Source organism: Pelophylax lessonae, assembly GCF_965119305.1.
Source record: "Pelophylax lessonae genome assembly, chromosome: 4".
In the NCBI taxonomy this organism is placed as follows: domain Eukaryota; kingdom Metazoa; phylum Chordata; class Amphibia; order Anura; family Ranidae; genus Pelophylax; species Pelophylax lessonae.
This window is the reverse complement of record NC_138771.1, coordinates 574,207,452-574,234,853: the sequence shown is the minus strand read 5'-3', so window position 1 is coordinate 574,234,853 and position 27,402 is coordinate 574,207,452. Positions and strand designations below refer to the sequence as shown.

The following is a 27,402-nucleotide window of genomic DNA, read 5'->3' as shown; positions in this document are numbered from 1 at the left end:
CACAACTCCAGGCTCCGCCTGGCCATTTGTGGTCAGGGAACAGAGCCAAGATGGAGAACATGACATAATTAACAAAACTTACGGTTGTGGCGTGCCGGAACCGTCGTTCGGGCAGGCCTGTAAAATAAAGAGGGCAAAAGAGAGAGCGTGTAAGTAACCTTGAATAGAAGTGCATCGTAACAAGTGCATTGTGACCTTGAATACAAGTGCATTGTATAACAAAGGGAAAGGAGACGCGATAGAAAGTCATTGGCTAAACTCTGAATGTCTGTCTGAGCTCGCTGTCTGCTTGGGGTAAGTAACAGCTGTAAGCAGTGAAATTCCTACCGTCCCAGCCTCTTGATTAAGCGTGCTGGAATGCTTATGGCTGAAGGCCGCCATGGCTGCCCCTAAGCAGAAAAGAATGACCGAAGAAGGCGAGATCGCACCTCAACTTGCCCAGCGGGGTTCTCAAGTATTTGATGAACCTGGGCGTGGTGAGAGGCCTGCAGTGAAGGCTCAGCAGGGGAGTGACCCTGACCTACCCTGCCGAACCTGGATAAGGATGGTCCAGCAACTGAACTGAGCACCATTCGTGGTGAGAGGGACATTGTGGTATGTTGACTGGTGGCCCCAGGTTGAGTGGTCTTGGACTGTAGAAGTGTCAAGACAAAATGATCGTTAATCTTGACTAGGTCTGTCCTCCTTGACATGAGACGGTACCAAGCGTAGAAGGGCGGATTAAAGACTGTCTTGATGGTGACGTTGGTCCCTGCCTCGAACCTGCTGCCGTTGATAGGTTGACGAAACGTGGGCTTGCGGCCTTCCAACCGAAGGAAGCCTTGTAGAAGAAGTTCTTGATGGGACTTGGTGCCATGAATGTACCATGACCGGAGGTACATGTTGATGTTGTGAACCTGTACTCCAGAGAGGTAGAGTTTAATAGTACTGTGCGCCAGTTTTAAGATTTAAATGGCAAAAGAAGAAAAATGCCGCAGTGTTTAAAAGACGATGGATCCGAAAAAAGAATGACCTCCGTGATTAACCTGACGAAGATGGTCAGAACTCACGCGAAAGAGCGTCTGGCATTGGCGGAAGTGCCAACTGGCTAGCCTGTGCCGGTGGGCCATGAGAACAGGTAAACCAGGATGAGTTCCTGGAACGGTGGTAGATCGTCCTGGACTTCCTCTGCCGTGGGATGTGCCTGGAAGAAGACCTATAAATTTGAACGAGAAAGGCCGGCAGCCGCTGTGTTAAGAACGCCTGGCATGTGTTTGCAGCCAAGTGGAAGTGCACGTGGAGGCCAGCCAAGTGAAGCCTCCTGACACGACTCATGAAGGTGAGGGAGGACAACCACCCCTCTTTGAAAGTGATGCCTGCGGTCAGATTGTCGGTGAAGCACTTACGATTTGGCCCGACCAAAGGCGCCCCCCCCCCCTTTCTGGCAGTTGCCACAAGGGGGCCCGAGGTGGAGTTGAAAGATGGCAGATATGAGGTTACTGGCAGTCAACTACCCCCGAGCCACCTGTTGCCCCAGAACCGAGAACCCGGCATTGCCTGTCGCGTTAGTCCGTGAACACTGGAGAGTGGTCTGTGAAATGGCAGAATGAACAAGTATATGCCACTTCAGTGGGGTGGAAAAAAGGGGGGCACAGTTAGCGCAGGCCAGTGGAGCAAGCCCGGCGAAATGGCGGCAGAACAACCCCAGTCTGCCCAGGCATTGAACTGGGCGAAGGTGGCGGCTGCCTTGGCCGAAACTACTGTAGTAATCATGGAAAGCCGGGCCGCCGTACTGGTGCCCCAAATCCACCACCTTGTGCGTGCAAAAGCAAATTCCTCCCTAGGGCTTGGGAAAAGAAAATTAATCGCGTCCCTGAACGGACCAAGAGCTAACACGAACTCAGGGATGGACAATTCCTTGTCCAACCTGGGGTCAAAGGCCTCGAGTACCACAGAAAGGTCGCTATGGTAATGGTCTGACTTCCTACGCCATCCTGAGATGCAAGCAACAGTGTCATGGGATTGACGTCCCTGCCCTCCAGGATGTCTTCTTGATGCTGGGAGGGACCATCTGAGTTGGTGTGATAATGTGAGCCATGGAGGCCGGAGAGGTAAGAGTGCCTGTGACGACACACTGGGAGAAAGCAAGGGTGACGACCTGGGAGGGAGGGAAACCCAGGGATGCCAAGGGGGCAGGAGCCAGAGTTTCTAATTACTCTATCCTCGATTGAGTAATTGATGATGGAGGATGAGATGGATGCCGAGGTGGATGCCATGCCATGTGATGTGCACAAATACCCTGTCCGGGGCTAAGGCGTCGCGCACATGGCCCCGCGAGCCGGACCCCAACTGTGGAACTGGACGTCAATCTTAAAGGTTCAACCTTCCCAAAGGTGGCCGGAAACAGACTTCCTCTCCATCTCAATTCGGCTGCGATCTTTGGGATAGACCATGACCTTGACGGGCTAGGGCTTCTTCAGTGGGGGGGGGGCTAACCGAAGTAGGGGGCCTGACAGCCATACTAGGTAGGGAGAAACTATCCCCCATGTCTGAGTACGTGAGATATCCTGAAAAACATGAAGGAAAAAAGGGGGTCATGAGACATGAGCAGACGAAAACGTTTGACTGACTGGCGGGTGGGTGTGACCCCCCCCCCAATATTTGTTTGTTCCAGAGGAGACCAGTACTGGTGAGTGGGACATGAGGCCCTGACTAACCCACCACAGGTAGAGGCGCTGTCTATGAGTTGGCCCTGTGCTGTGCCAAGTAATGAAATGGCGGGGTGTAGGCCTCTGGAAGGTGACACCCTCTCTACACTGGCGGAAACAGAGACGCTAGCTATGATTTGGGCCGATGGGCGAAATACCTCCGCGTGAGGATGGGTGTTGGTCTCGGGCTAGCTGAGAAAGTGACCTACCTAACTACCCCCCCCCCCCCCCCCCCATCAGGTGACCATGGAAAGAGTAAGACCAAGGGAGACAGGATGCCTCTAATAACCTGTGAGGGGTCTGAAAGGCTTGGCTGAACGTCCAATGATGTTCATGCATGCCGCCTGTGTGGGTAACGAGTGGTTGGCGCCTTGAAATTAGATGACATAAGTGCCTGACTCAACCACTGGTGTGCCCTGCGGACGCCAACCCTAGCGTATCGAGCGGGGCTGTACGGAAGAGCCCACCAGAACCTGTGACTGAAGGAAAGATAGGGAGACGGACGAGGCCCGCCCCCCCCCCGAGAGTGTGTGTTCCTACAGGACGTGGCCCATGGACGTGGTTGGAGCGTGTCCTGCGTGTTTCAAGGCCCCGGGCGATGGCCGGCGGCCCGATGTGGGGGTGAGAGCGTGATCCCCAGCTGAGGAAAGTGAAAGGCCTCAGTGGCCGAGCTGCCCCAAGTAATGTATAAAATGAGAACTTGTTTTTATTTATTTTTTGAGGTACCTGTGGGGAAATGACAAAAAATAGTGAGACATAAACAAACAATTGGTCATGAGACTCAGTAGTATGACAAAATTATTATATATATTATTTTCTTCTGGGTGGGAGGGGTCAGCGAGGAGGGTGACTGAGCCAGGGAACTGACCGTGCAGGGATGAGGCTGGAGCCAGCCTAAATGGTGTAATGATTTGGCACTGAGGCGGTTCGGATTTTTTTTTTTATTTTTTTCCCGACCTGCGACCAGTGATGAAAATGGCAAACTGCTGAGAAATGTCTTGGTTGAAGAAAACCTTCAGTCTTGGGAGCACAATTACTGAAGCTGATGGTGAATAAACAATGAAGTGGTTGCGGAGACTATGAAGTTATGTTTGGTGGGGAAAGAACTACTGGAAGCAGGAAATCCAGTCGGTGAGAAAAAGGAATGTATGCAGCTTATAACTAATCAAAGAATAAGATTAAGGCGGGGTATAATGCAAGCATGACCAAAGCATGATGAGCAGGGTGGCAGAGGTTGGGAGAAATACACTGGTGAAAGGCTGAGGTCGGCTGAGATTAGCAAACCCTGTGATAAGGATACCTCAGTTTGACCGATGTTGACAAGCGGGAAGTCTGGACAGGGCTGACATCTGCAGGGATGCAAGAGTAAGACACACTCCAGTCGCAACCGCAATTGAAGTTTCAGACATTTGCATTGGTCATTGGTGCTTATGGATTTGTCCGTTCACGATTCCCTACTTAAAAGGTGCTCTTGCGTCAGAAAATCACCGGACTTATGGGGGGGGGGGGGGCGATGAGTGGTGGTGAGGAGCGGGGAACCTGGGCTTGAAACCCGAGATCCCTTTCTTCTATTAGTGGTGGACAGATCATAAATAAGACCATACAGATCATACAGAGACTGCATTCCCCTTTGAGACCAGGGAGAGGGTGGAGCCTTGATGCCCTGGGTTTAATAAGGTGAGGAAAAATGATGCTGAGTGGCTGGGGAACCTGGCAGAGGGTCAGCATTGGATCACCAAGCAGGTGGAACAGCACTGTAGAGGAGGCTTCTTGAGACCAAGGGTATTAAATGCATGGATACAGGATGATGGTTGGCTCGCCAGCTGTCAGAGGAATGGTTGATTAAACCAGTTTGCAAACTAGACTGAATTGCAAACATGGTCCTTGGAAAGTCCACACTAACCTCCTTCTCCCCGCGCTAAGACCCTCCCCTTCCTGAAGGCGTGATTAGACCACTTGGAAATGCTCAAGTGATGGCATGCCCTATGTTAACTGAAATGTGCCTGCACAGTAACTACTATCTAACGTATGAGTAGCAAGGGGATTGTAGTTTGCAGACAGCAGTTGGTACCTGGTGATGAAATCAGGTATACACCATGACCTCAATAAGGAACAGCAGCATTTGTGATTAGTATTTGAATGCTTTAAAAAAACAGAAGCCCTACTGATTGGGAATCCTACTGATGTTGTAAGGTGCAATCTGTGACAAGTGGACCTCTCCATGTCACTACCCACAGGCCCCAGAATAAGTGCCCCCACCTAGGACTTCCCCTCACAGGTGCAGGAGTGCGGTGCAGAGAAAAAATATCCGCAGGAGGAAGCAATTGAGGGGGGGGGGGGGGGGTTGCGTGTGGCTGAAGGTGCTGGACTGAAAAAGGGGGGGGGGGCGGATCGAGCCTCGACCCCCGCCGCCTGACAGAAGGATGGCCGAGCAGATGACTGTCCCTGGCAGGCACCTGAACTGAGGATGGATGGGATGGAATGGGGGGGGGGGGGGGGCGAACCGCAGCCTCCCCTGGTACTTACACAGTTGCCGGGAGCCTGCTGGCCGACCCGGAAGCGTCCTTCTGGTGGTGCTGCTGCTTGTGGGGAGCGACGTATGGAGCTGACCGCTTCTGCAGGAGAGCGGTGAGTGGGACTGAAGTGACGGATGGCCGAGCGGTATGCGTGCGGGGACCCGGGGATGACGTCATCCCCCTGGCGCCACCTGCCCCACGAGGGAGGTCACGGACTGTCTCTACGGCAGGTGCAAAATGAGCGCTGACGGGAGGAGAAATGGGGGATGTGACGGGGGAGGATGGCGGGCGGCAGGTGGTGAGATGATGAAAGCGGGGGGGGACCGAGCCACAGCCTCCCCCCGTGTACCTGGATGCCGGGTGCCTGCTGGCCGACCCAGAAGCGTCCGCCTGGTGCTCTTGCTGAGGGAGAGCCAGGTATTGGAGGTCCTGTCAGTGGGAGTGACAGGAATGAATGATGAAACCCTGTGGCAGCCCGGAAGAGGCGGAGAGCCTGACCTTAAATAGGCGGCTCCTCCCCCTACCACAACTCCAGGCTCCGCCTGGCCATTTGTCATTGTGCACCATTACAACCTTCCAGCCGCCAGCATTCTAACAACCAATGATGTCATCAGTAGATAAGTAGGATGTCGGGTGCTGACAAGCATCCTTGTTTGACCCTCCGCTGTCCATCTCGGTCGGCACAGCATCCTTGTTTGAACCTCCGCTGTCCATCCCGGTCGGCTCTAGGGTCACATTAGCTGAATGATAGAGAGAAACTAAGGGAGAAAAGAAGTGCTGGAATACTAGCTGAATGATAGAGAGAAATTTTTATTAACCCAGTGAACACCTCAGTCACAGCGCTCTTAGGTACATTGTTCAGTAGTATTGTATGCCAATTTACAATCAGTGACGACCCGTCCATATGGGGCACAGGGGGGCCACCCACCTAATCTATGTGTCCAGCTCCTAATCTACAAGGAGGGTGCCGGACGCATGAATTTTAATGGGGTTTTTTTTTTTTTTTGAAGCACGTGATTAGAGCCTGAAGCTTTAATTGGCTTAAAAAAAGGGTGGGCTCAGGGAGCAGAGCACTGCGCCCCGAGCCCACCCCGTTGTGTGACAATAGCGAATTAATGTTCGTTATTGTCCTCCTGATTCTCCTCCTGACCAATCAAGAAGTGGCTCCTATGACCCAATTGGCCAGGGAGTCTTAGGACTTCTAGCCAATTGGGGTCTCCGGACCTACTTTCTGTTCAGCCGGGAGGAGAGGCAAAGTCCCCGAAACAAGGAGAACCTGGAGCGTGGAGCAGCAGCCCTACCTCGGATCCTTGTCATCTGCCTCCTAAGGTAAGGAGGCCTCTGAACTCCGCTGTCCCGTCTGTCTCCCCGGGGGGAGGGGTGGCATTGGTTTCAAGATATCAAGCACCAGCCGCCACTGTTTACAATATTCATTGTACTCTGCTTCAGTTTTCTTCCTACAGTATACTATTCTTCAATGGTTATTACTTTGAATTTTATTGATGCATTGTTCTTTCATATGCCCTTCCACGGGTCTATACTCTGTAACCTACTAAAACTTTAATACTTGAGGTCATTGTAGCCGTATTAGTACACTTGCAACAGAGACAATTGAGTACTGTCCATGATACTTTTTTTATTTGCACTAACATACAATTTTTCAGGACAAGCTTTCGGGGTATGTCCCCTTCATCAAGATCCAAGCAGTACTGCCATAATGGTTGTGGCAAAACTGATTTCCCTGCAAAATTACAGATTTTGCCACAACTCTGTTTTGCTCACTTAACTGCGTAGGTGAAATTTGCATAAAAAAAAAAAAATGTTTTTTTGTACAATTTAAAGGATATGTTTTATGGGTATATTTACAAGTTTTTTTTGTATTTGCTGTCTTTTTTGTGTGTGAAAGTAAAAGCAATAGGGAGCCTTTTTTTCATACAAGAGCCAAAATAAGTTTCCATAACCCTCAGGGGAATTTAAAGTCTATGCGCCCCTAAAATGTATGTAAATGCAAAACAGTGACGGTGTAAGGCATCATTGTATTGGTCTAACTAATCATTTCACCCAGTTTACAACCATAAAGCTTTACTACAATATCTTTATTTAGTGGTTTTATCAGTTGGCATGTGACCACTCAGTCCACCTCTTCTCCCAGTGGCTTGGAGGGCTGGGGGCAGAGACTGCAAAAGAGGCTTGGTGGCTTCTGCAAGTGTCACAGGTCTCAGGAGATCTTTTGTTCCATTGAGACAGCAGTGTTTGACTTTGACACATGGGGCCTCAAGTGCAGCCTTTGACATAAAGAAAGGGCCACACATAATATGCAGTAAATATAATGCTACAGAAAGCTGTTAGACAGACAACAGTCAGGACCAGCAGGGTGCTGTACATAGTACTCCTCTCAAGTGCCCCCAGCCCTGGTGCAAGCATTGGGATGGTCCTTGGGGGGGATATATGCAAATATAATGGGGAGATGTCAGTATAAAGCAGTGGGTATTTCTAGCCACTTCCGGACCGCTCACTGCATATATTTCTACTTTATCTACTTTGTCATTACTATGACGTTATATACCATGGCTATGGCAGCAGAGGCTACCGGAGACATTGATAGGGGCAAAAACGATCCAATCTGCTGGAGGGATGGGCAGGAAGTCGAGTGATGGCAAGATGGTCCCCCACTCAACTCTATGCCCTTGGAGGACCGGAGCGACGTATGACTTCACTTCCGCCTCTAGGCCTTAACCACTGGCTGACCGCCCCACGCAGATTTACAGCGGCAGGGCGGCTCGGCTGTGCATAATCACGTAGACCGTGATTAGACACAGCGGGACCAAGACTGCGGGAGGAGCGGTCTCGATCTATGCCGGCCTCCCGCGATCTTCGGGGGAAACTGACAGGAGAGCCCCCTTCCTATGTAAAATCCCTGATCACCGCCATTACTAAGAAAAACAAAAAAAAAAAATAAAAAGTCCAAAAATCTATCCCATAGTTTGTAAACGCTATAACTTTTGTGCAAACCAATTAAAATACGCTTTTTGGGATTTTTTTTTAACCAAAAAATAATGTAGCAGAATATAAATTGGCCTAAACTGATTAAAAAAAAATGTGATTTTTTAAATTTTTTATTGGGAATGTTTTATAGCAGAAAGTAAAAAATATTGTGTTTTTTTTCAAAATTATCTCTCTTTTTTTGTTTATAGCGCAAAATCTAAAAACCGCAGAGGTGACCAAATACCACCAAAAGAAAGCTCTATTTGTGGGAAAAAAGGACATAAATTGCATTTGGGTACAGCGTCGCACGACCGTGCACTTGTTAAAGTTACGCAGTGCTGAATCGCAAAAAATGGCTTGGTCATTAAGGGGGGTAAAACCTTCTGGAGCTGAAAAACGCAAAAAAGGTCCTTTTTTGCTTTTAAGTCCTCAGACAAGAACTCAGGTTCTTTTTAACCCCAGATCTCACAATAAAGAGGACCCATCATGCTTATTTCTATTACAAGGGATTAAAAGTGATCAATAATTTTTTTTTCAAAGGGACAATGTAAAACTAAAAAGATAAAAAAGTAAAATAAATAAGAAAAATGTTTTTAAATCGCCCTGTCCCATGTCAAACCACACATGTGATGTATCGCTGCAATTGTTAGAGCAATAATTCTAGCACTAGATCTCTTCCAACTGTAGTTTGTCACTATTCCATGAGCAATTACATGTTATATATCTACAAAGTATTTACTTGGCGTAACATTATCTTTTAAATTATACAAAAAAATTGGGCTAACTTTTACGTTTTTTTTTTTTTTAGTACTTCATGAAAGTGTATTTTTTCCCCAAAACATTGCGTTTAAAACACTGCTGCGCAAATATAGTGTGACATAAAATATTGTAACGGCCACTATTTTATTCTCTAGGGTCTCTGCTATATATATAAAATGTTTGGGAGTTCTAAGTAATTTTTTTTTTTTGCAAAAAAAATATCATTTTAAACTTGTAAACGGTGGGGGCGTGGCCGGCGAGTGATGTGAGCGGACGTGTCCTGCAGTAGCTCCCCTGGAATCCTGAACATTCTCCTGTCTATCTCAGCCATCCTGTGTTCGATTTACCTGTAACTTTCGGGCTACCCTCTACACATCTTCTGCCTACCTTCTGTGCAGCCATTTCCATCCGGACTGAAACTTGTAAACAACAAATGTCAGAATAAGACCTGGTCCTTAAGTGGTTAGACAGGCATTATTTCCTAGTAAACCTCCCTAGGTAATGCCCACACGTGATGCTGAGCCTACATGACTGATAAAAAAATTGAATGAAAGGGGTGGGCCAGGGACAGAAAGGGTGGGGAGCAAAGAGATTGATGATCCTAGATGCCCTCCAGCCAGGAAATGAGGCGTGCTTTATCTGACTTGCTTCAGCATCTAATGCACACTGTGAGAAGCTCTCAGCGTGCAGTGAAATCAGAGTAAACATCTTCAGTACAGGAGAGGAGCCGCCACAACTTCGCAAGACTGAAAGTAAAGCTGGAGTTCATCTTCAAAATAAGAAATTGTTCATAAAGGTAAATATGTGCTGCAAGAGCGAATAAATAAATAATGGTTGGCAGTAAGTTATGCTTAGACTGCTATCACACTACTCCGTTGCAAAAACGCAGTTAAAACCCATATGCGTTTTTGCTGCATTTTGCCGCGTCTTTAATGCATTTCCGGCACATTTCCAGTGTATTTTGCACCTGTGAAAAAAAGACATGTAGTCAAAAGCCAAACCAAAAACAAAACCATGGGTGTATTTTTGAGGCATTTTCAGTTCATTTCAATGGGGAGGTGCACCAAAAATGCAGCAGGACTTGCAACCGACCAGTGTGAAGAGCTCCATCCATGATAGTAAGGATAACTCGCCACAAATTTGTGACAGTGTTGAATTAGAATAAAAATAATCTGCAGCGCTAACAACAAGTGATATAAATCAGTATTATAACAAAAATGAAACAATGAAATATAGCAAACAATCAGGTACAAGGACAATGTCCTCAATGTCTAAATAATAGTCCGTGAAAAAAGAAGTGAAAAAAAGGATTGAACCAAATAGTGAATATAAAAAAAGTTATAAAAATAAAGTGCTACACCCGGAGTGCACCACAAGTCCCAGCAGGTGTCAGAACATCTGACACCTGCTGGGACTTGTGGTGCACCCTGGGTGTAGCACAAGGAACATCTGACACCTGCTGGGACTTGTGGTGCACCCTGGGTTTAGCACAAGGAACATCTGACACCTGCTGGGACTTGTGGTGCACCCTGGGTTTAGCACAAGGAACATCTGACACCTGCTGGGACTTGTGGTGCACTCCGGGTGTAGCACATTATTATTAGAACTTTTTCATATTCACTATTTGGTTCAGTGCTTTTTTTTCACTTCTTTTTTCACAGACTATTATTTAGACATTGAGGACATTGTCCCTTGTATCTGATTGTTTGCTATATTTCACTGTTTATTTTTTGTTATAATACTGATTTATATCACTTGTTGTTAGCGCTGCACATTATTTTTATTGTTTGCTCGATCGTATCTATAGATCAGTGTGTCAGCAGCTTTTTTTTCAAGTTTTTCCATTATCTCACTTTTTAGCGCAGAAATATTCTCCCTTTGTTTTTCGAGTGTTGAATTAGAAGTGTTAACTTGCTGCGCATTTTTACTGGCAAGTTGCAGTCCTGCATGGCACTTGAAGCACAAATTCTAGTTGACACTTTTCCAATTGGTAGCAAACTTGCATGGTAAGTGTCTAGCAAGAGCAAAGTTGCAGTTGTGAGTCAGTCTACAGCAAGAGCTCTGCAAGTCACAGTGACCCCCTGTGGTGGGATGACTATTGCACAACATAAGGAAACCAGAGCTTGCAGCAGACTTGCAGAATGTTTGTAAAGAAAGTTCATTCTGGAGTCATACAATGCGGACTTGCTGCAATCATGCAACAAACTTGTGAAGTCTGGCAAATCTAGCAATAGCTTAGCAATCATTTCCAAACTTACAGCTCAATTGCTTTCTCTCTGGGATAGAATTTAAAGCGTAACTCCACTTTTGTTGAGGAAAAAAAAACAATCCCCTCTAGGTGATCTATGTACATTGCAAGGAATTTAACAAACTTTGTTGCAGATTCCTACCTTTTGTTTTAATCGAGAAGAAATCACTGTTTGTTTCTCTGTGCTGAGTGCGTCCAATGGGAGTGTTTTCATAATTATTAATCAGCTGCAGCATCTGCAGGGCACTAACAAGGAAAGCTGCTAGGTCTGTATCCCTTTAGATGTGATTTCCTATTGGGAGTATCTCACCAAAAGTAACATTTTTGTTGCAGGGGATGCCTGAAATCTGACTTAATGCAGACTTCGGGCAAAATAAATGAGCCAATCACAAAAACAGGAAATTATGTTTCTGGGGGGGGGGGGGGCATTCTTTACACCATCTGTGTACAGAACCCCTGCAGGAAGCCATATTGCATTGCATTTTCAGAAAATTACAGAGCTGTAGATTGAAAATGAAAGGTAATTTTTAATAACAATCAGTACTAAAATGACTTGTGTCACAATTGTATACGCTATATTATTTTATCTTTATTTGCTGTTTTTTCCCCTTTAGTGGTCATACATTTTTCTACCACTTCAGATTGGTAAGGCAAAAGCGGAAGAAAAATTGATGATTGTGAAAGGGGCCTTATAAGAGAATTATGGCCACAGCATTCTTAGCCACCCTTCTCTTGTGGGTCACGGGGGTGCACTTACTTTTGCTCTTCTGTGACCAGGAATCAGCTGATAGCAGGCTAAAGTCCACTGCTGGCTGATGTCACTACAGGCTCCAGAAGGATCCCAACCATAGTGTCGGGATCCACCCAGCTGCCTGATTGAATGGTGGCTCTGTCTTTCAGTGCGCTGGAGCCAGCTGCACCTGCCCACACCCCTCCCTGGCACTACAGTGAGCGCTGCAGGAGCAGAATGGAGAGCAATGACTAACATTCACTGCTCTCTGCTCCGTGCAGACCGAGAACTGAACAATTAGTGTACATGTAATCACTCAGTTCTCGGTCTTAGAGATGACATTGGACAGCTACAGCATACAGGCAAGTATGTATGTTTATTTTTTTTTATACACCCCAAAGTTCTCCTAACACATCAGAAATCTGCTTTCATTGAGTGATTAATTGGAATCAATCTTTAATCTGATTGGCTGTTATGGGTCTCACCTGTCCATTATTCTGTACACTGTGCTGTTAAATCTAGAACCGGAGTTTCTATGTCAGTGTTGTCTGGTATTAAAGTGTGTGTTGTATATGACCAGTGCAAAGACTCCAAAGTGGGAAGATGCTGCATAATTAAAATAGTCGTTTTCCCGTGTTCTTTCTGTAAAGGTAAAGCGCTGCGATGTTACAGCTGTGTGGCGTCCAGCGAAGAGGAGTGCTACAAGCAGGGTAACCACGTGTGTCCACAGTATGCAGAGGTCTGCTCCACCATCCTCGCTCCAAGTAAGTCACAACTATTTCTGGCTTAAAAGTACTTGCTGAGCTGACCACGAATGTTCCAATCACACTGTACAATCTCCATTAGATCTACCAACAACTATGTACTACAAGGGCCTACTTGATTAGATACAAATTGAATGGATTGGGTTTAGTAGGCCCTTGTACAATTTAGTAGTTGGAAAATCTAAAGGAGACTTTGCAGAGATTGCACATGTGGATTGTAAAGTAGTATAGTATGTACTAGGCAGTTCAGGGAGTGTCCAATGTAATGATAATTAAATTATAGCTAGCACACTTTAAGAAGGCTGTGCCAATAATACCTATGGAGTTAGTTAAGGCCCCATTCACTCTTGTGCGTGCGACTTGTCATATACTGTAACTTTAGACCCCACTACTTTGGTCCGACTTTCATGCAACTTGAAGGCTATAGACTCCAATTAAAACCCTCAAAAGTCACACCTGCATGATATACATGCGACTTGTGTGCGAAAAGAATGCCGGCAATGAAAAATAAATTCAAACAATGGCACGGGGTACCCCCTAAAATCCATACCAGACCTCTACCTGAGCATGCAGCCCGGCAGGCCAGGAAAAGTGGGGACGAGCGAGCCCCCCCCCCCCCAACCATACCAGTCCACATGCCCTCAACATGTTAGATGGATAGTAAACAAGCACAAAATTGGGGGAGCAAACCCTGAACATGTATAACTAAAGCCAGTGCAGCTATGGACCAAGCAACATGTATATTAAAAAAGAATAGCGCAACCATGCAAAAGAAATGACTATTAAATATGGAGACAATCCATAAATAAAAATGGGGATTTAGTTCCATCATATGGCCGTATCGTGCTCAAGCCCACCACTGCGTCAAAGTACCCCATTATCAGTGGGTCCTACACTATCCATAAAAAAGGGGTGAATCCAGCCTCTCCAACCCTTGGAGACAACACTCCTTGCTGGGATGGATGTGCTAATGCACTACAAAGGACTCCTCCTATATCTACTTGATGGTGGACTCTGATAGAGTACAGGTGTTTGTGGGGGGATGCTCAACCTCAGAAGTCTGGTCAGACCGAATACATAATAAACAAGCAAAAAATTGGGGGAGCAAACCCTGAACATGTATATCTAAAGCCGTTGCAGCTATGGACCAAGCAACATGTATATTAAAAAAGAATAGCGCAACCATGCAAAAGAAATGACTATTAAATATGGAGACAATCCATAAATAAAAATGGGGATTTAGTCCCACCATATGGCCATATCGTGCTCAAGCCCACCACTGCGTCAAAGTACCCCATTATCAGTGGGTCCTACACTATCCATAAAAAAGGGGTGAATCCAGCCTCTCCAACCCTTGGAGACAACACTCCTTGCTGGGATGGATGTGCTAATGCACTACAAAGGACTCTTCCTATATCTACTTGATGGTGGACTCTGATAGAGTACAGGTGTGTGTGGGGGGATGCTCAACCTCAGAAGTCTGGTCAGACCGAATACATAATAAACAAGCAAAAAATTGGGGGAGCAAACCCTGAACATGTATATCTAAAGCCGGTGCAGCTATGGACCAAGCAACATGTATATTAAAAAAGAATAGCGCAACCATGCAAAAGAAATGACTATTAAATATGGAGACAATCCATAAATAAAAATGGGGATTTTTATGGATAGTGTAGGACCCACTGATAATGGGGTACTTTGACGCAGTGGTGGGCTTGAGCACGATATGGCCATATGGTGGGACTAAATCCCCATTTTTATTTATGGATTGTCTCCATATTTAATAGTCATTTCTTTTGCATGGTTGCGCTATTCTTTTTTAATATACATGTTGCTTGGTCCATAGCTGCACCGGCTTTAGATATACATGTTCAGGGTTTGCTCCCCCAATTTTTTGCTTGTTTATTATGTATTCGGTCTGACCAGACTTCTGAGGTTGAGCACCCCACCCCCCACACACACCTGTACTCTATCAGAGTCCACCATCAAGTATATATAGGAGGAGTCCTTTGTAGTGCATTAGCACATCTCTCCCAGCAAGGAGTGTTGTCTCCAAGGGTTGGAGAGGCTGGATTCACCCCTTTTTTATGGATAGTGTAGGACCCACTGATAATTGGGTACTTTGACGCAGTGGTGGGCTTGAGCACGATATGGCCATATGGTGGGACTAAATCCCCATTTTTATTTATGGATTGTCTCCATATTTAATAGTCATTTCTTTTGCATGGTTGCGCTATTCTTTTTTAATATACATGTTAGATAGATAGTACATACCTACATCATACCCCTACTCATTCACCAAAAATGACAGTAGGCAGTTTTTGACAATTCCTTTATTTAAAAAAACAAGAATAAATAGTGTCCCTGCCGACTCGAAAAAAAAACCTTCGGACCTGACAAAGGCTTCCGCTGTCTGCCAACTACGCCGTCTGCTAACTCTGACATCTGACAGCGCTTAGAAAATGAAGGGGCGTGGCCACTCGGTGACATCCTCGAGTGGCACCGCCCCCTTGTGTCATCACCGGTCCAGCATGCCCTCAGTCGCTAAGGTCATAAGGGAGTGGTGCCAACCGGTGATGTCAGGTATTTAAGTGTTGTCAGACGTCAGGACCAGAGGTTTTTTTTTTCCTTTCGGGTCGGCGGTGGCGGGGGCCATCGGGATTGATGATGGATCTACACAGGGGTACATTTTTTAATTTTTTATTTATAATAAAGGGCTTGTCAAAAACTTGTGTTGTGTTTATATTCACTTTTTACACTTTTTTGGTGAATGAGTAGTGGCACTATATACCCCTACTCATTCACATGTCAATTAAAGGGGGCTTCCAGATTCCTAAAAGCCCCTCGCCGGCAGACCCCAACAACCACCGGCCAACAAGGTTGTGGTGGAAGAGGCCCTCAACATGGGGACAAGGTGCTTTGGGGGGGTAGAGCCCCCTTCCCCTAAGCACTCCCCAATGTTGAGGGCATGTGGCCCAGTATGGTTCAGGAGGAGGGCTGCTCTCTCATTTCTCCCACCCCCCCATTTCCTAACCTGCCAGGCTGCATGTTTAGGTAAGGGTCTGGTATGGATTTTGGGGGGACCCCACGCTGTAAAAAAAATATATATATATTTTTTACTCTTTTGTTTACATTCAGCTGTCAGTGAGGAAGCCTGCTGACAGCTGATGAGTCATTGGTTGTTAAAGGATGTGACGGCCAGCTTTCCGGCCCGATCCTGAAACAACCAGTTATTCTTCACACAGAATCGGTCGATCAATTCAAATAGTTCTTAAAATTTGGAATTTGTTAGAAAACGAAGAAAGCAAATTAAACTAAACACATTTTTCCATTCTACACATGTCTAGGAACTTTGTAGAGCACAAACAAAATGATCACATTGGACAAAGTTGTAACAAAGTCACACTCATCTAAAGCCGCATCAAGTTGCCCAGTAAATTTGCAATGGAAATAACACAATTTATAGGTCACACAAGTGTGAATGGATACTAAAGTGAACCAGTTTACCCTAAAGGAGCCGCATGTTTTGTTGGGTCCCTTGTTTCTCTGCCCATCACCGGGTGAGGAATGCTTATTGCAGGTACTTGTATATACACCCCAGGGGCTCAAGGTGGATAGACACCAAAAATGGCACAGCAACTGGTTAAGTAATAGCAAAAGTATACTGCAAGAGGGCAAACAGAAGAGGAAATAAACCATAATGGATCGGCAGAGAGAGAGAATTATGCTGCAATGGTTACACCTCAAAAGAGATATATTACAACAACCGAACAACCAGAGAAATATACTGGCATATTTAAGGAATACAAGAAATACCGTATCCTGCTACAATGAAGCAATAACAGTACTATTCTGCAGGAACATTAATTGCCATAAAGCACAACCCCTTCTGAGACCTTTCCTGGGCAATCCTAGCTAGGGGAAATACACTATATTACCAAAAGTATTGGGACACCTGCCTTTACATGCACATGAACTTTAATGGCATCCCAGTCTTAGTCCGTAAGGTTCAATATTGAGTTGGTCCATCTTTACAGCTATAACAGCTTTAACTCTTTTGGAAGGCTGTCCATAAGGTTTAGGAGTGTGTCTATGGGAATGTTTGACCACTCTTCCAGAAGCGCACTTGTGGTTAAGCACTGATGTGGGAGAGAAGGTCTGGCTCGCAGTTTGCGCTCTAAATTCATCCCAAAGGTGTTGTATCGGGTTGAGGTCAGGACTCTGTGCAGGCCAGTCAAGTTGCTCCACCTAAAATTCGAAATTCGCTCATCCATGTCTTTATGGACTTTACTTTGTGCACTGGTCCAAATCATTTGGTGGGGGGGGGGGGGGAATTACAGTGTCAGGTTGTTTTTCAGTGGTTGGGTTGGCCCCTTAAGGCACCAGCATACCAAGACATTTTGGGCACTTTTGTGCTCCCAACTTTAAGGGAACAATTTGGGGATGGCCCTTTCCGTTTCCAACATGACTGCCCACCAGTGCAAAAAGCAAGGTCCATTAAGACATGGATGAGCGAGTTTGGCATGGAGGAACTTGACTGGCCTGCACAGAGTCCTGTCCTCAACTGTAATCTAGACCTTCTCTTCAACATCAGTGCCTGACTTCACAAATGAGCTTGTGGAAGAATGGTCAAACATTCTTATAGACACACTCACTAACCTTGTGGGCAGCCTTCCCAGAAGAGTTGAAGTTGTTATAGCTGCAAAGTGTGGGCTAACTCAATATTGAACCGTACGAATTAAGACTGGAATGTCATTAAAGTTCATGTGGGTGTAAAGATAGACATCCCAATACTTTTGGTAATATAGTGTATGTTTATTTGTGAACCACAATAACAATTCAGCAGTCAGCATTATTATTATTATACTAGATTTATATAGCGCCAACAATTAGTGCAGAGCTTTACAATATAAAGGGGGACAGTACAACTATATTACAGTTCAATACAGAAGGAATAGGAGGGTATGATAGTCTATTCCTACTGCTGGCCAGCTTGTTGGGGCCCAACTGATGGAGCACTCAAGATAATGTCCCTTTAAGACTGCACAAACTGCAGTAGCCGTGCTTTCATCAAACAACGCTGTTCCATTTTAATAAGGTGTGGTGCAGGGTTGGCCAACGGCCTTTCATCACTCTGTCGGCAGGGGATTTCCTTCCGCTCACTGGCAAAGTGTACTTCAGTCAGTGTCTTCAGCATCCATCGCTCCCCGATCGAGCAGCAGGCTCAGCCAGCATTCAGGGCATCATCCAATCCTCTGGAATGGCTGGAAGTCAGGGCATCCCCCAGTATTCTGGAATGGCTTTCTCTGGTGCAGCAGTCCGTTCTCAGCCTTGTTCTCCCTGCAGAATGTGTCCTCTGCCACTCCTCCTCCTTTTCCTCAGTGCTACAGGCAGTTGAAGTTTCAAACAAAGCTGTAGTGCAGACTAATGCCTGGTACACATGATGAGATTATCGGATGAATGATCGTTTATTTTTTTTTGCACGCTAGTCTCATTTCGAGAATAAAAGAGGTTACTAAAATTATGAAAAATTCTCTTACAACAGAAAAACAAAATTGGAAGTGATGTATTGTAGTTTCAGATAACAAATATACAGATTAAAAGAAAAATTGTATCTAGTACTGTACGAGAAATATTTTGGTGCTTGTCCTATTGGATAATTTCTCATGAATTGTCGTAATAGGCACTTGAAAGCTGTATACTAATGATCAGATTATCGTACGATTGCTTAGAAAACAGTATTTTTCGTACAATTTTCTGAACGTGTGTACAGGCCTTAAAGTGGTACTAAAGTCTCATTCTTTTTCATTTAAAAATAACAACAATGTTCTATTTACCTGCTCTATGCAGTGGTTTAGCACATAGCAGCCCAGATCCTCCTCTTCTCAGATCCCTCGCCAAAGCTCCCTCGCTCCTGTTGAATGCCCCCACAACAAGCAGCTTGCTATGGGGGCACCCAAGCTGAGCCTCTGCTCTGTGTGTCAATTCAGACAGAGAGCCGTGGTTTTGCCCCGCCCACCCCTCTCCTCACTGGCTCACTGACTTTGATTGACAGCAGCGGGAGCCAATGGCGCACCTTTGCTGTTTCAGCCGATGAGGAGGGAGAGTCGAGACTCTCATGCAACATCGCTGGATGGAGATGGGCTCAGGTAAGTATTAGGGGGACTGAGGGGGGCTGCTGCACATAAAACATTTTTTTTAATCTTAATGCATGTAAAAGTCTACTTTCTTTTCTTTAAGTCAGTTTTTGTAGGTAATCTTCCATTTATTTATCACTGATGGGATCCTGCAGTCACTTGGGGGCACCATGCTGCAGAATTTGAGGTAGAAACATAAAAAGTTGGTGACAGAAATTGATGTTGACTACAGAGACTTCTCTGTAGTCTCTAAGCTCCCACAGCTAAGCCCCATACACATGGGCTGAATATTGGCCGAAATCAGCCGGTGCAGTAGATACCAGCTGATATTTGGCCCATGTGTACAGGTCTTTGTTTGACAGAAGCCAATCTCAGGACTGGCTTCTGCCAGATGAGCATGCTGGAAATCTAGCAGCCAATCGGCATCCAATCAGCACTCTCAGACAATGGTTGAGATCACTGACTGGGGTGTTCTGGCAGGGGGGCAATCCACCTGTCAGAACACAATAGTACAGTAGGGAGATCGCTGAACTAACATCAGATAGTTAGTACAGAGATTCCTTATAAGCTGCTCATTTTTTTCCATTCAGCCCTCTGGCCTGGGAAAAAAAAAAAAAACTTGTACCAGGCTTTACTGGTCAACTTCAAAAACCTCCAGCTGACCTTGCAGACAACTTCACTCATTACACAGGACATACTTAGGCCAAGACTTGCCAGAAGTGGTGCATGTTGAAATCACTCAAGTTATCAGATGCTTTCAGAGGAAAGTGGTTGAATTCCCAAGATAAGGAACTCTTATGTTCTCAGATATCTCAGATACCTAAAGCAAAAATAGAATAGCATATAATGTGTGTGTGTGTGTGTATTTTTTTTCATGTACACAGTATATACTTTATACAGTATATAGTGTATTCTAGGCTATTTATGCTTTGTGTCCTAAATATCTGAGAGGTGCAGACAGGTAGACTTTTTCAAGGTGCTCCTCTCTGGTTTGGTTTCCTTCCCTATTGAATCACTAATCTGCATCTGTAATGTGTACAGCTTACATCAAGTGCCCAAAAAAGTCACCGAGATTTTTATTACTGTCTGTATCCCCACTGGGGAGATTCACCCTTCTCTCTTTGTTCTGGTCACCATTGTCGCCAAGACAGAAAGTGATGGAAAATCCAATGTTTTACAGCTGTTATTGTACAAAGAGGGGAAGATATACAGTGCATTGCGAAAGTATTCGCCCCCCTTGAACTTTACGACCTTTTGCCACATTTCAGGCTTCAAACATAAAGATATAAAACTGTAATTTTTTGTGAAGAATCAACAACAAGTGGGACAAAACCATGAAGTGGAATGAAATTTATTGGATATTTCAAACTTTTTTAACAAATAAAAAACTGAAAAATTGGGCGTGCAAAATTATTCAGCCCCCTTAAGTTAATACTTTGTAGCGCCACCTTTTGCTGCGATTACAGCTGTAAGTCGCTTGGGGTATGTCTCTATCAGTTTTGCACATCGAGAGACTGAGATTTTTGCCCATTCCTCCTTGCAAAACAGCTCGAGCTCAGTGAGGTTGGATGGAGAGCGTTTGTGAACAGCAGTTTTCAGTTCTTTCCACAGATTCTCGATTTAATTCCGGTCTGGACTTTGACTTGGCCATTCTAACACCTGGATATGTTTATTTGTGAACCATTCCATTGTAGATTTTGCTTCATGTTTTGGATCATTGTCTTGTTGGAAGACAAATCTCCGCCCCAGTCTCAGGTCTTTTGCAGACTACATCAGGTTTTGTTCCAGAATGGTCCTGTATTTGGCTCCATCCATCTTCCCATCAATTTTAACCATCTTCCCTGTCCCTGCTGAAGAAAAGCAGGCCCAAACCATGATGCTGCCACCACCATGTTTGACAGTGGGGATGGTGTGTTCAGGGTGATGAGCTGTGTTGCTTTTACGCCAAACAACGTTTTGCATTGTTGCCAAAAAGTTTAATTTTGGTTTCATCTGACCAGAGCACCTTCTTCCACATGTTTGGTGTGTCTCCCAGGTGGCTTGTGGCAAACTTTAAACAACACTTTTTATGGATATCTTTAAGAAATGGCTTTCTTCTTGCCACTCTTCCATAAAGGCCAGATTTGTGCAGTATACGACTGATTGTTGTCCTATGGACAGAGTCTCCCACCTCAGCTGTAGATCTCTGCAGTTCATCCAGAGTGATCATGGGCCTCTTGGCTGCATCTCTGATCAGTCTTCTCCTTGTATGAGCTTAAAGTTTAGAGGGACAGCCAGGTCTTCGTAGATTTGCAGTGGTCTGATACTCCTTCCATTTCAATATTATCGCTTGCACAGTGCTCCTTGGGATGTTTAAAGCTTGGGAAATATTTTTGTATCCAAATCCGGCTTTAAACTTCTCCACAACAGTATCTCTGACCTGCCTGGTGTGTTCCTTGTTCTTCATGATGCTCTCTGCGCTTTAAACGGACCTCTGAGACTATCACAGTGCAGCTGCATTTATACGGAGACTTGATTACACACAGGTGGATTCTATTTATCATCATTAGTCATTTAGGTCAACATTGGATCATTCAGAGATCCTCACTGAACTTCTGGAGAGAGTTTGCTGCACTGAAAGTAAAGGGGCTGAATAATTTTGCACGCCCAATTTTTTCAGTTTTTTATTTGTTAAGTTTGAAATATCCAATAAATTTCGTTCCACTTCATGATTGTCTACCACTTGTTGTTGATTCTTCACAAAAAAATTACAGTTTTATATCTATATGTTTGAAGCTTGAAATGTGGCAAAAGGTCGAAAAGTTGAAGGGGGCCGAATACTTTCGCAATGCACTGTATCTTTTGATGGGGACACATGTTCTGTTGATAACTGTCCAACATGAGGCCCTCCAGCTGTTGTGGAACTACAAGTCCCATTATGTCCCTGCCTTTAGGAGTTATGCTTGCAACTGTCAGCCTTCCAATGTCTCACGGGTGCTGTAATTCTACAACAGCTGAAGGGTCGCAGGTTGGACACCCATCTAGGAAACAAATTGTCCTCACTTTGGAGTAATTACTTATTACATCCCTTTGTACTTTTTGGGGGGGCAGGTTAAGGGAAATATCCCCAGTGGAACGCAGACAGTAAAAATAATAGAATAGAAAATCTGACAGAGGTTCTCTGTGGCTTTATGCACTTTAAAGCACACGTCAAGCCAACAAGTTTTTTTTTATTTGGGATATAGTGGAAAAGGTTTACACTATACTATGATCTTGTGTTAACCCTGAATAGCAGAACCAAAAAAGTGTCCTCTTTTTTTTTTTTTTTTGAAAAATCTAACAACTTGTGGTTTGACGTATACTTTAAAGTGGAACTATACTCTCCTCCACTCCAGTGATGCAGTGTCCAGGAGATCTCTGTCACTGACATCTTCAGCCGGTCTTCTTCTGGGTTTTGATCTTTGATTTTTTTTTGGCTGGAAGTTGGTAGGCAACATTATTTTACAATACTAAATAACATTACTCTACCAGATAATTTAAAAGTTTTACCAGCACTTAGGTAGCCCTTGTTTCACAGACGTTCAAAGGTTTTAACTTATTTCTCAAGCATATCTTGAAACCCTGAAGGTTTAGCTTTCATTTTTGGTCAAGAAAATGGACACCATGGCTGGCCTACTAAGGCAGAGGAGGGATACTGTCTGTTACATAGTGACCTCAAAACCCATGAAGGTCCATCAATGAATCCGCACAAAGTTATGAGAGTGTCTTCTCCATTCTCTGACACAAGTGATGTGAACAAGTGAAGGTCAGCGAGAGGTGGGACATGGCAAGGACCAGGAAGTTGGACCTAGGAACAGCTTGCAGGTACAATCAGCAGTGAACAAAGTCATTAAAATGGCCTCTGTAAGTGAACAATAGTACAAACCAGAAGCATGGATAGGGCACAGTGGCGTTGCTATGGGGTGACGCCATCAAGTAGTAAGTGATATCCGACCGCAATGATGTCACCCCATCAGTAACAGTGCATGGAATGTTGCGCCAGCACCTACCACATCATTTACAAGGGCTGGTTTGGGGTACGCACTGTGACTGTGCGCTGCTGGCCCAAATCTAGCCTGCCCAGCACCCTGCCAGATGGAGGTGGAGGTGAAACCATATTTTACTGCACCAGGTGACACCAACCCTAGTGACGCCACTGATAGGGCATAAGACGAATGTCTCTAACTTTTTAGCTGCCCTAGAAGAGAGCAGTGCCCAAGGTCTGTGTGAGACAAAGGGGATCCCTGTACTTGCCAGACCCACATCTAGTGTAAAAGGTCCCTTATGCAGATGCCTAGTCTGCTCAATTGCTATTTACGTGGGTATATGGTGGCCCCCAGGAGTCTTGCCATGGAGATGGACACTGGCTTCTGGGTTCTTCACAAGGGGTAGCAGCTTTGCAAGAGGTGGGGGGGGGGGTACAATTAGGGCAGCAGTTTTTAACATGAAAAGGGTCCCTCTCCTGCCTCTACAACCAACAATATGGATGGGAAACAAGCTGTTTGTTAATTACAATGTTTCATAATAATTTATGTTTTTTTTTCCATTTTTAGACAGCGTCATAAAGTCCTGTTCCTACAAGTCATTCTGTGACCACGCTCGTCAGAGTGGAAACGGGGCCACTATTGAATGCTGCTTCTCAGACGACTGCAATGGCCCACCCAAGGGGAACAGTGCGGGCCTGAAGAACTCTGCCAGCTGCCCAGTGCTGCCCCCTGTCTTGATTTTCACAGCACTACTGATCCTAAGACCCCTGTGAATGAATGTGTAGATTCGGCCTGCATTACTTCTTGATGATATGTACAATGATGAAACACTGGACACGGCACATACTCAGCCCCTAGTAGATACACAGCACTACACAAATATGCTGAGTATTCATGTACATTTAAAATGAACAATGCACACCAAGGATCCAATTTAAACATGATCCTGTTGCTTAAAGATGTAGTTTCCTATATGCCTCCCTAGAGTGTGTAAAAATACTTCAGGTCAGATTTCTAGAAATTATGGACAGGAAGCTCTAACTAGAGGGCTATACTTTAATTTTCTCCTACCTTATTTCCAATCCCAGAAACAACACAGAACCAGAGGACCTCACACTTCATCAGCAGCTTAGACAGACTAATGTGGCCATCTCCTAGTGACTGACAACATTCTGCACGGGTTCTACTGGGGATACATGCAAATCTCTGATTGGACTCTCACTCTTCTTATGTTTAAACCTCTCATGTTTAAATTTAAAGTCACATGCTCTTTCTGATGCTGGTCCTTTATTATTGTAATAGAAGAAAAACTTATTATAGATTTTACTTCTAATGCCACCTTCTGATAAAATCTAGTATTGCAGCCTGACCAAACCAATTAATCTGTTTGCTGGTTTTAATGGAAACCTCTCATTGAAAGACACCTAGGGGCCACCATTGCTTACCTCCTGAAATTCTAGTTGCATGGCTGTCATGCTGACCATCCTGCTTCCAAATCTTAGGTCACAAAACAAATGTGCAAATAAGAACTCTGACTTTATTGGTCACAATACTGGGATTTTAACTCAAAAAGAAGTAAGACAGGTCCGGTCAGCACAGCCAGGTAACTAGCATTTACAGAAGTTGGTCAGCATATATAACCTTTGTATTTTCACTAATGATTGGTTAACTTTAATTTCCCTTATTCAAGAAATGTAAGAAGATGTGTCCTGCTGTTGTTTTGGGGGTGCAACCACATTACTAAGAAATAATGAAGCATATTTTCAAACTTTCTTTAATACTGTAACATTGCATTGTGTACATCCCCTCCTGACGAGTGATAAAATTATTATTGCTGATCAGTCAGTTGTATATTTTGTCATTCCTGACTGCTTCCAGCCACTAGAACTTTAGGCTGCTGCTTGTGTTCTGACTAATTGTGCTTTATTCATATAGGATGGTATTTTTGTGAACGTAGACTATGTAAAGAGAAATGACAAGCATAAAGGCGCAAATGGTTGTAAAATTTTATAATTCATTTTTTATGTCCATAAATATAGCCTAAATACAGGTTAAGCCTGCTGAGTATGGCTAATCCCTGTATCCAATTAATAAACATGTCACACTGTGTACTGCTGCTGAGTATCTGTGTACACTGGTAATATGGGTGCTGTACGTACGATTCGGATTCGATTCATACACTGATAATGAACACTGTGCTCTGTACATTCACCAGGCACTTTATTAGGTATACTTTGCTAGTACCGGGTTGGACCTCCTTTTGCCTTCAGAACTCCCTTCATTCTTCCTGGCATAGATTCAACAAGGTGTTGGAAACGTTCCTCAGAGATTTTGTTCCATAGTGACATGATAGCATCACACAGTTTCTCAGATTTGTCAGCCGCACATCCATGATGCGAATCTCCCATTCCACCACATCCCAAAGGTGCTCTATTGGATTGAGATGTGGTGAGTGTGGAGGCCATTGAAGTACAGTGACCTCATTGTCATGTTCAGAAAACCAGTGGGGAGATGATTTGAGCTTTGTGACATGGTGCATTATCCTGCTGGAAGGAGCCATCAGAAGATGGGTACACTGTAGTCATAAAGGGATGGACATGGTCAGCAACAATACTCAGGTAGGCCGTGGTGTTTAAACAATGCTCAATTGGTACTAAGGAGCCCAAAGTGTGCCAAGAAAATATCCCCCCACACCATTACACCACCACCCCCTGCTTGAAATCGTTGATACAAGGCAGGATTGATCCATGCTTTCATGCTGTTTTTGCCAAAGTCTGACCTTACCATCTGAATGTCGCAGCTGAAATCGAGACTCATCAGACCAGGCAATGCTTTTTCTATCTTCTAAACTGCAATTTTGGTGAGCCTGTGCGAGTTGTAGCCTCAGTTTCCTGTTCTTAGCTGACAGGAGTGGCACACAGTCATAAGTCTATAATCCTTCCACTTTATAAAACTCTGGTCCGACCGCATCTGGAGTATTCTGTCCAGTTCTGGTAGCCAGTCCTCAGGAGGGATGTGTTGGAGCTGGTGAGAGTCCAGAGAAGGGCAACTAAACTGATTAGGGGATTGGAGGACCTTAATTATGAATAGCGTCTGCAATCGCTTGATTTATTCTCCCTGGAGAAGAGACGCCTGAGGGGGGACATGATAGCAATTTTTAAATATCTCAATGGGGATCTCAGCTTAGAAATAAAGCTGTTCAGTCGAAGGGATTGCATGAGGACTCGAGGGCATACAATGCGATTAGAGGAGAAGCGTTTTAACCTCAGGCAACGTGGGGGGTTCTTTACTGTTAGGGCTACAAGATTGTGGAATTTTCTACCACAAGAGGTGGTTTCTGCGGGTGGTATGGTGGCTTTCAAAAGACTCTTAGACGTACATCTCAAGGATCAAAACATTCAGGGCTATGTGAGATCATTACAGCCACACACACCTACACAGGTTGAACTGGATGGACTATTGTCTTTATTCAACCTCACCTACTATGTAACAGTGAGGTCTTCTGCTGCGGTGGCCCATTTACTTCAAGGTTTGATGTGTTGTGCATTCAGAGATGATATTCTGTATACCTTAGTTGTAACGAGTGGTTATTTGAGTTACTGTTGCCTTTCTATCATCTCGAACCAGTCTGCCCATTCTCTAACTAGTCTGACCTCTGTCATCAACAAGGCATCTTGGGCTCCTTGTCGGACCATCCCCTGTAAACCTTACAGATGGTTGTGCGTGAAAATCCCAGTAGATCAGCAGTTTTTCTAAATACTTAGAGCAGCCCGTCTGGCACCAACAACCATGCCATGTTCAAAGTTACTTAAATCCCCTTTCATACCCATTCTCATGCTGGGTTTGAACTTCAGTAAGTCATTTTCATCACATCTAGATGCTTAAATGCATTGAGTTGCTGCCCTATAATTGGCTGATTAGCAATTTGTGTTACCAAGCAATTGAACAGGTGTACCTAATAAAGTGGCCGGCGAGTGTATAATGATGATGAGTATCTCTATACACTGATAATGAACACTGTGCTCTGTATAATGATGCGTATATCCACTGTAAACACTGATAATGAACACTATGCTCTGTATATCAATGCAAAGTGTGAAGGACACAAACCTGCAGCGACTAGCTAGCTGAGAAGAGGACCTTTGTTTGATGTAGGAAGGAATGAGTATTTGCCATAGAAAAGCAAAACCAGCTGAGTTGTCACAGCCCGCAATACCTCTGGCCACCACTAGAGGGATTCTTCTTCCAAAAATAGCAGGCTGGCCACATACAAGCAGATACAAATCTTACATGCAATGTGGTGTAGTCTATGGGTTGGGGAGCAGTCTAGCTGTCAGTGCCATCTTAAGAGAATTAAAGGGTCCCAGGCAATGCAGTGCACTGGGGATCTGCCTACACAATCACCCACGAGAATAAAAATGCAAATTATCAATAAGGCTATATTACAGCAGTGCCAGGATAATGACAGCTTCCAGGTTCGGCGGCTGGGTCTGATGAACACACACACGGATGGGAGTCAGACTCGTGTGTGTCTGCCCTGTGTGTGCCTGTCCTGTGGAGGTGGACAATCAT

The 27,402-nt window shown here is 44.8% G+C and overlaps 1 protein-coding gene across 2 annotated transcripts in view; it reads left to right on the top strand.

The window, feature by feature from the left end:
* The window catches only part of LOC309553802 (uncharacterized protein), a 44,751-nt gene extending 20,791 nt beyond the window's left edge, over positions 1-23,960 (top strand). The window contains exons 2-3 of one of the 2 annotated variants that reach the window (XM_082255230.1): positions 12,549-12,689; positions 23,398-23,960. In XM_082255230.1, coding sequence (XP_082111356.1) covers positions 12,549-12,689; positions 23,398-23,603 — 347 coding nt within the window. In that variant the 3' untranslated portion in view covers positions 23,604-23,960. The remainder of the gene's footprint in view (positions 1-12,548; positions 12,690-23,397) is intronic. The other variant, XM_082255231.1, reaches the window with a different exon arrangement.
* Positions 23,961-27,402: the final 3,442 nt, after the last annotated feature.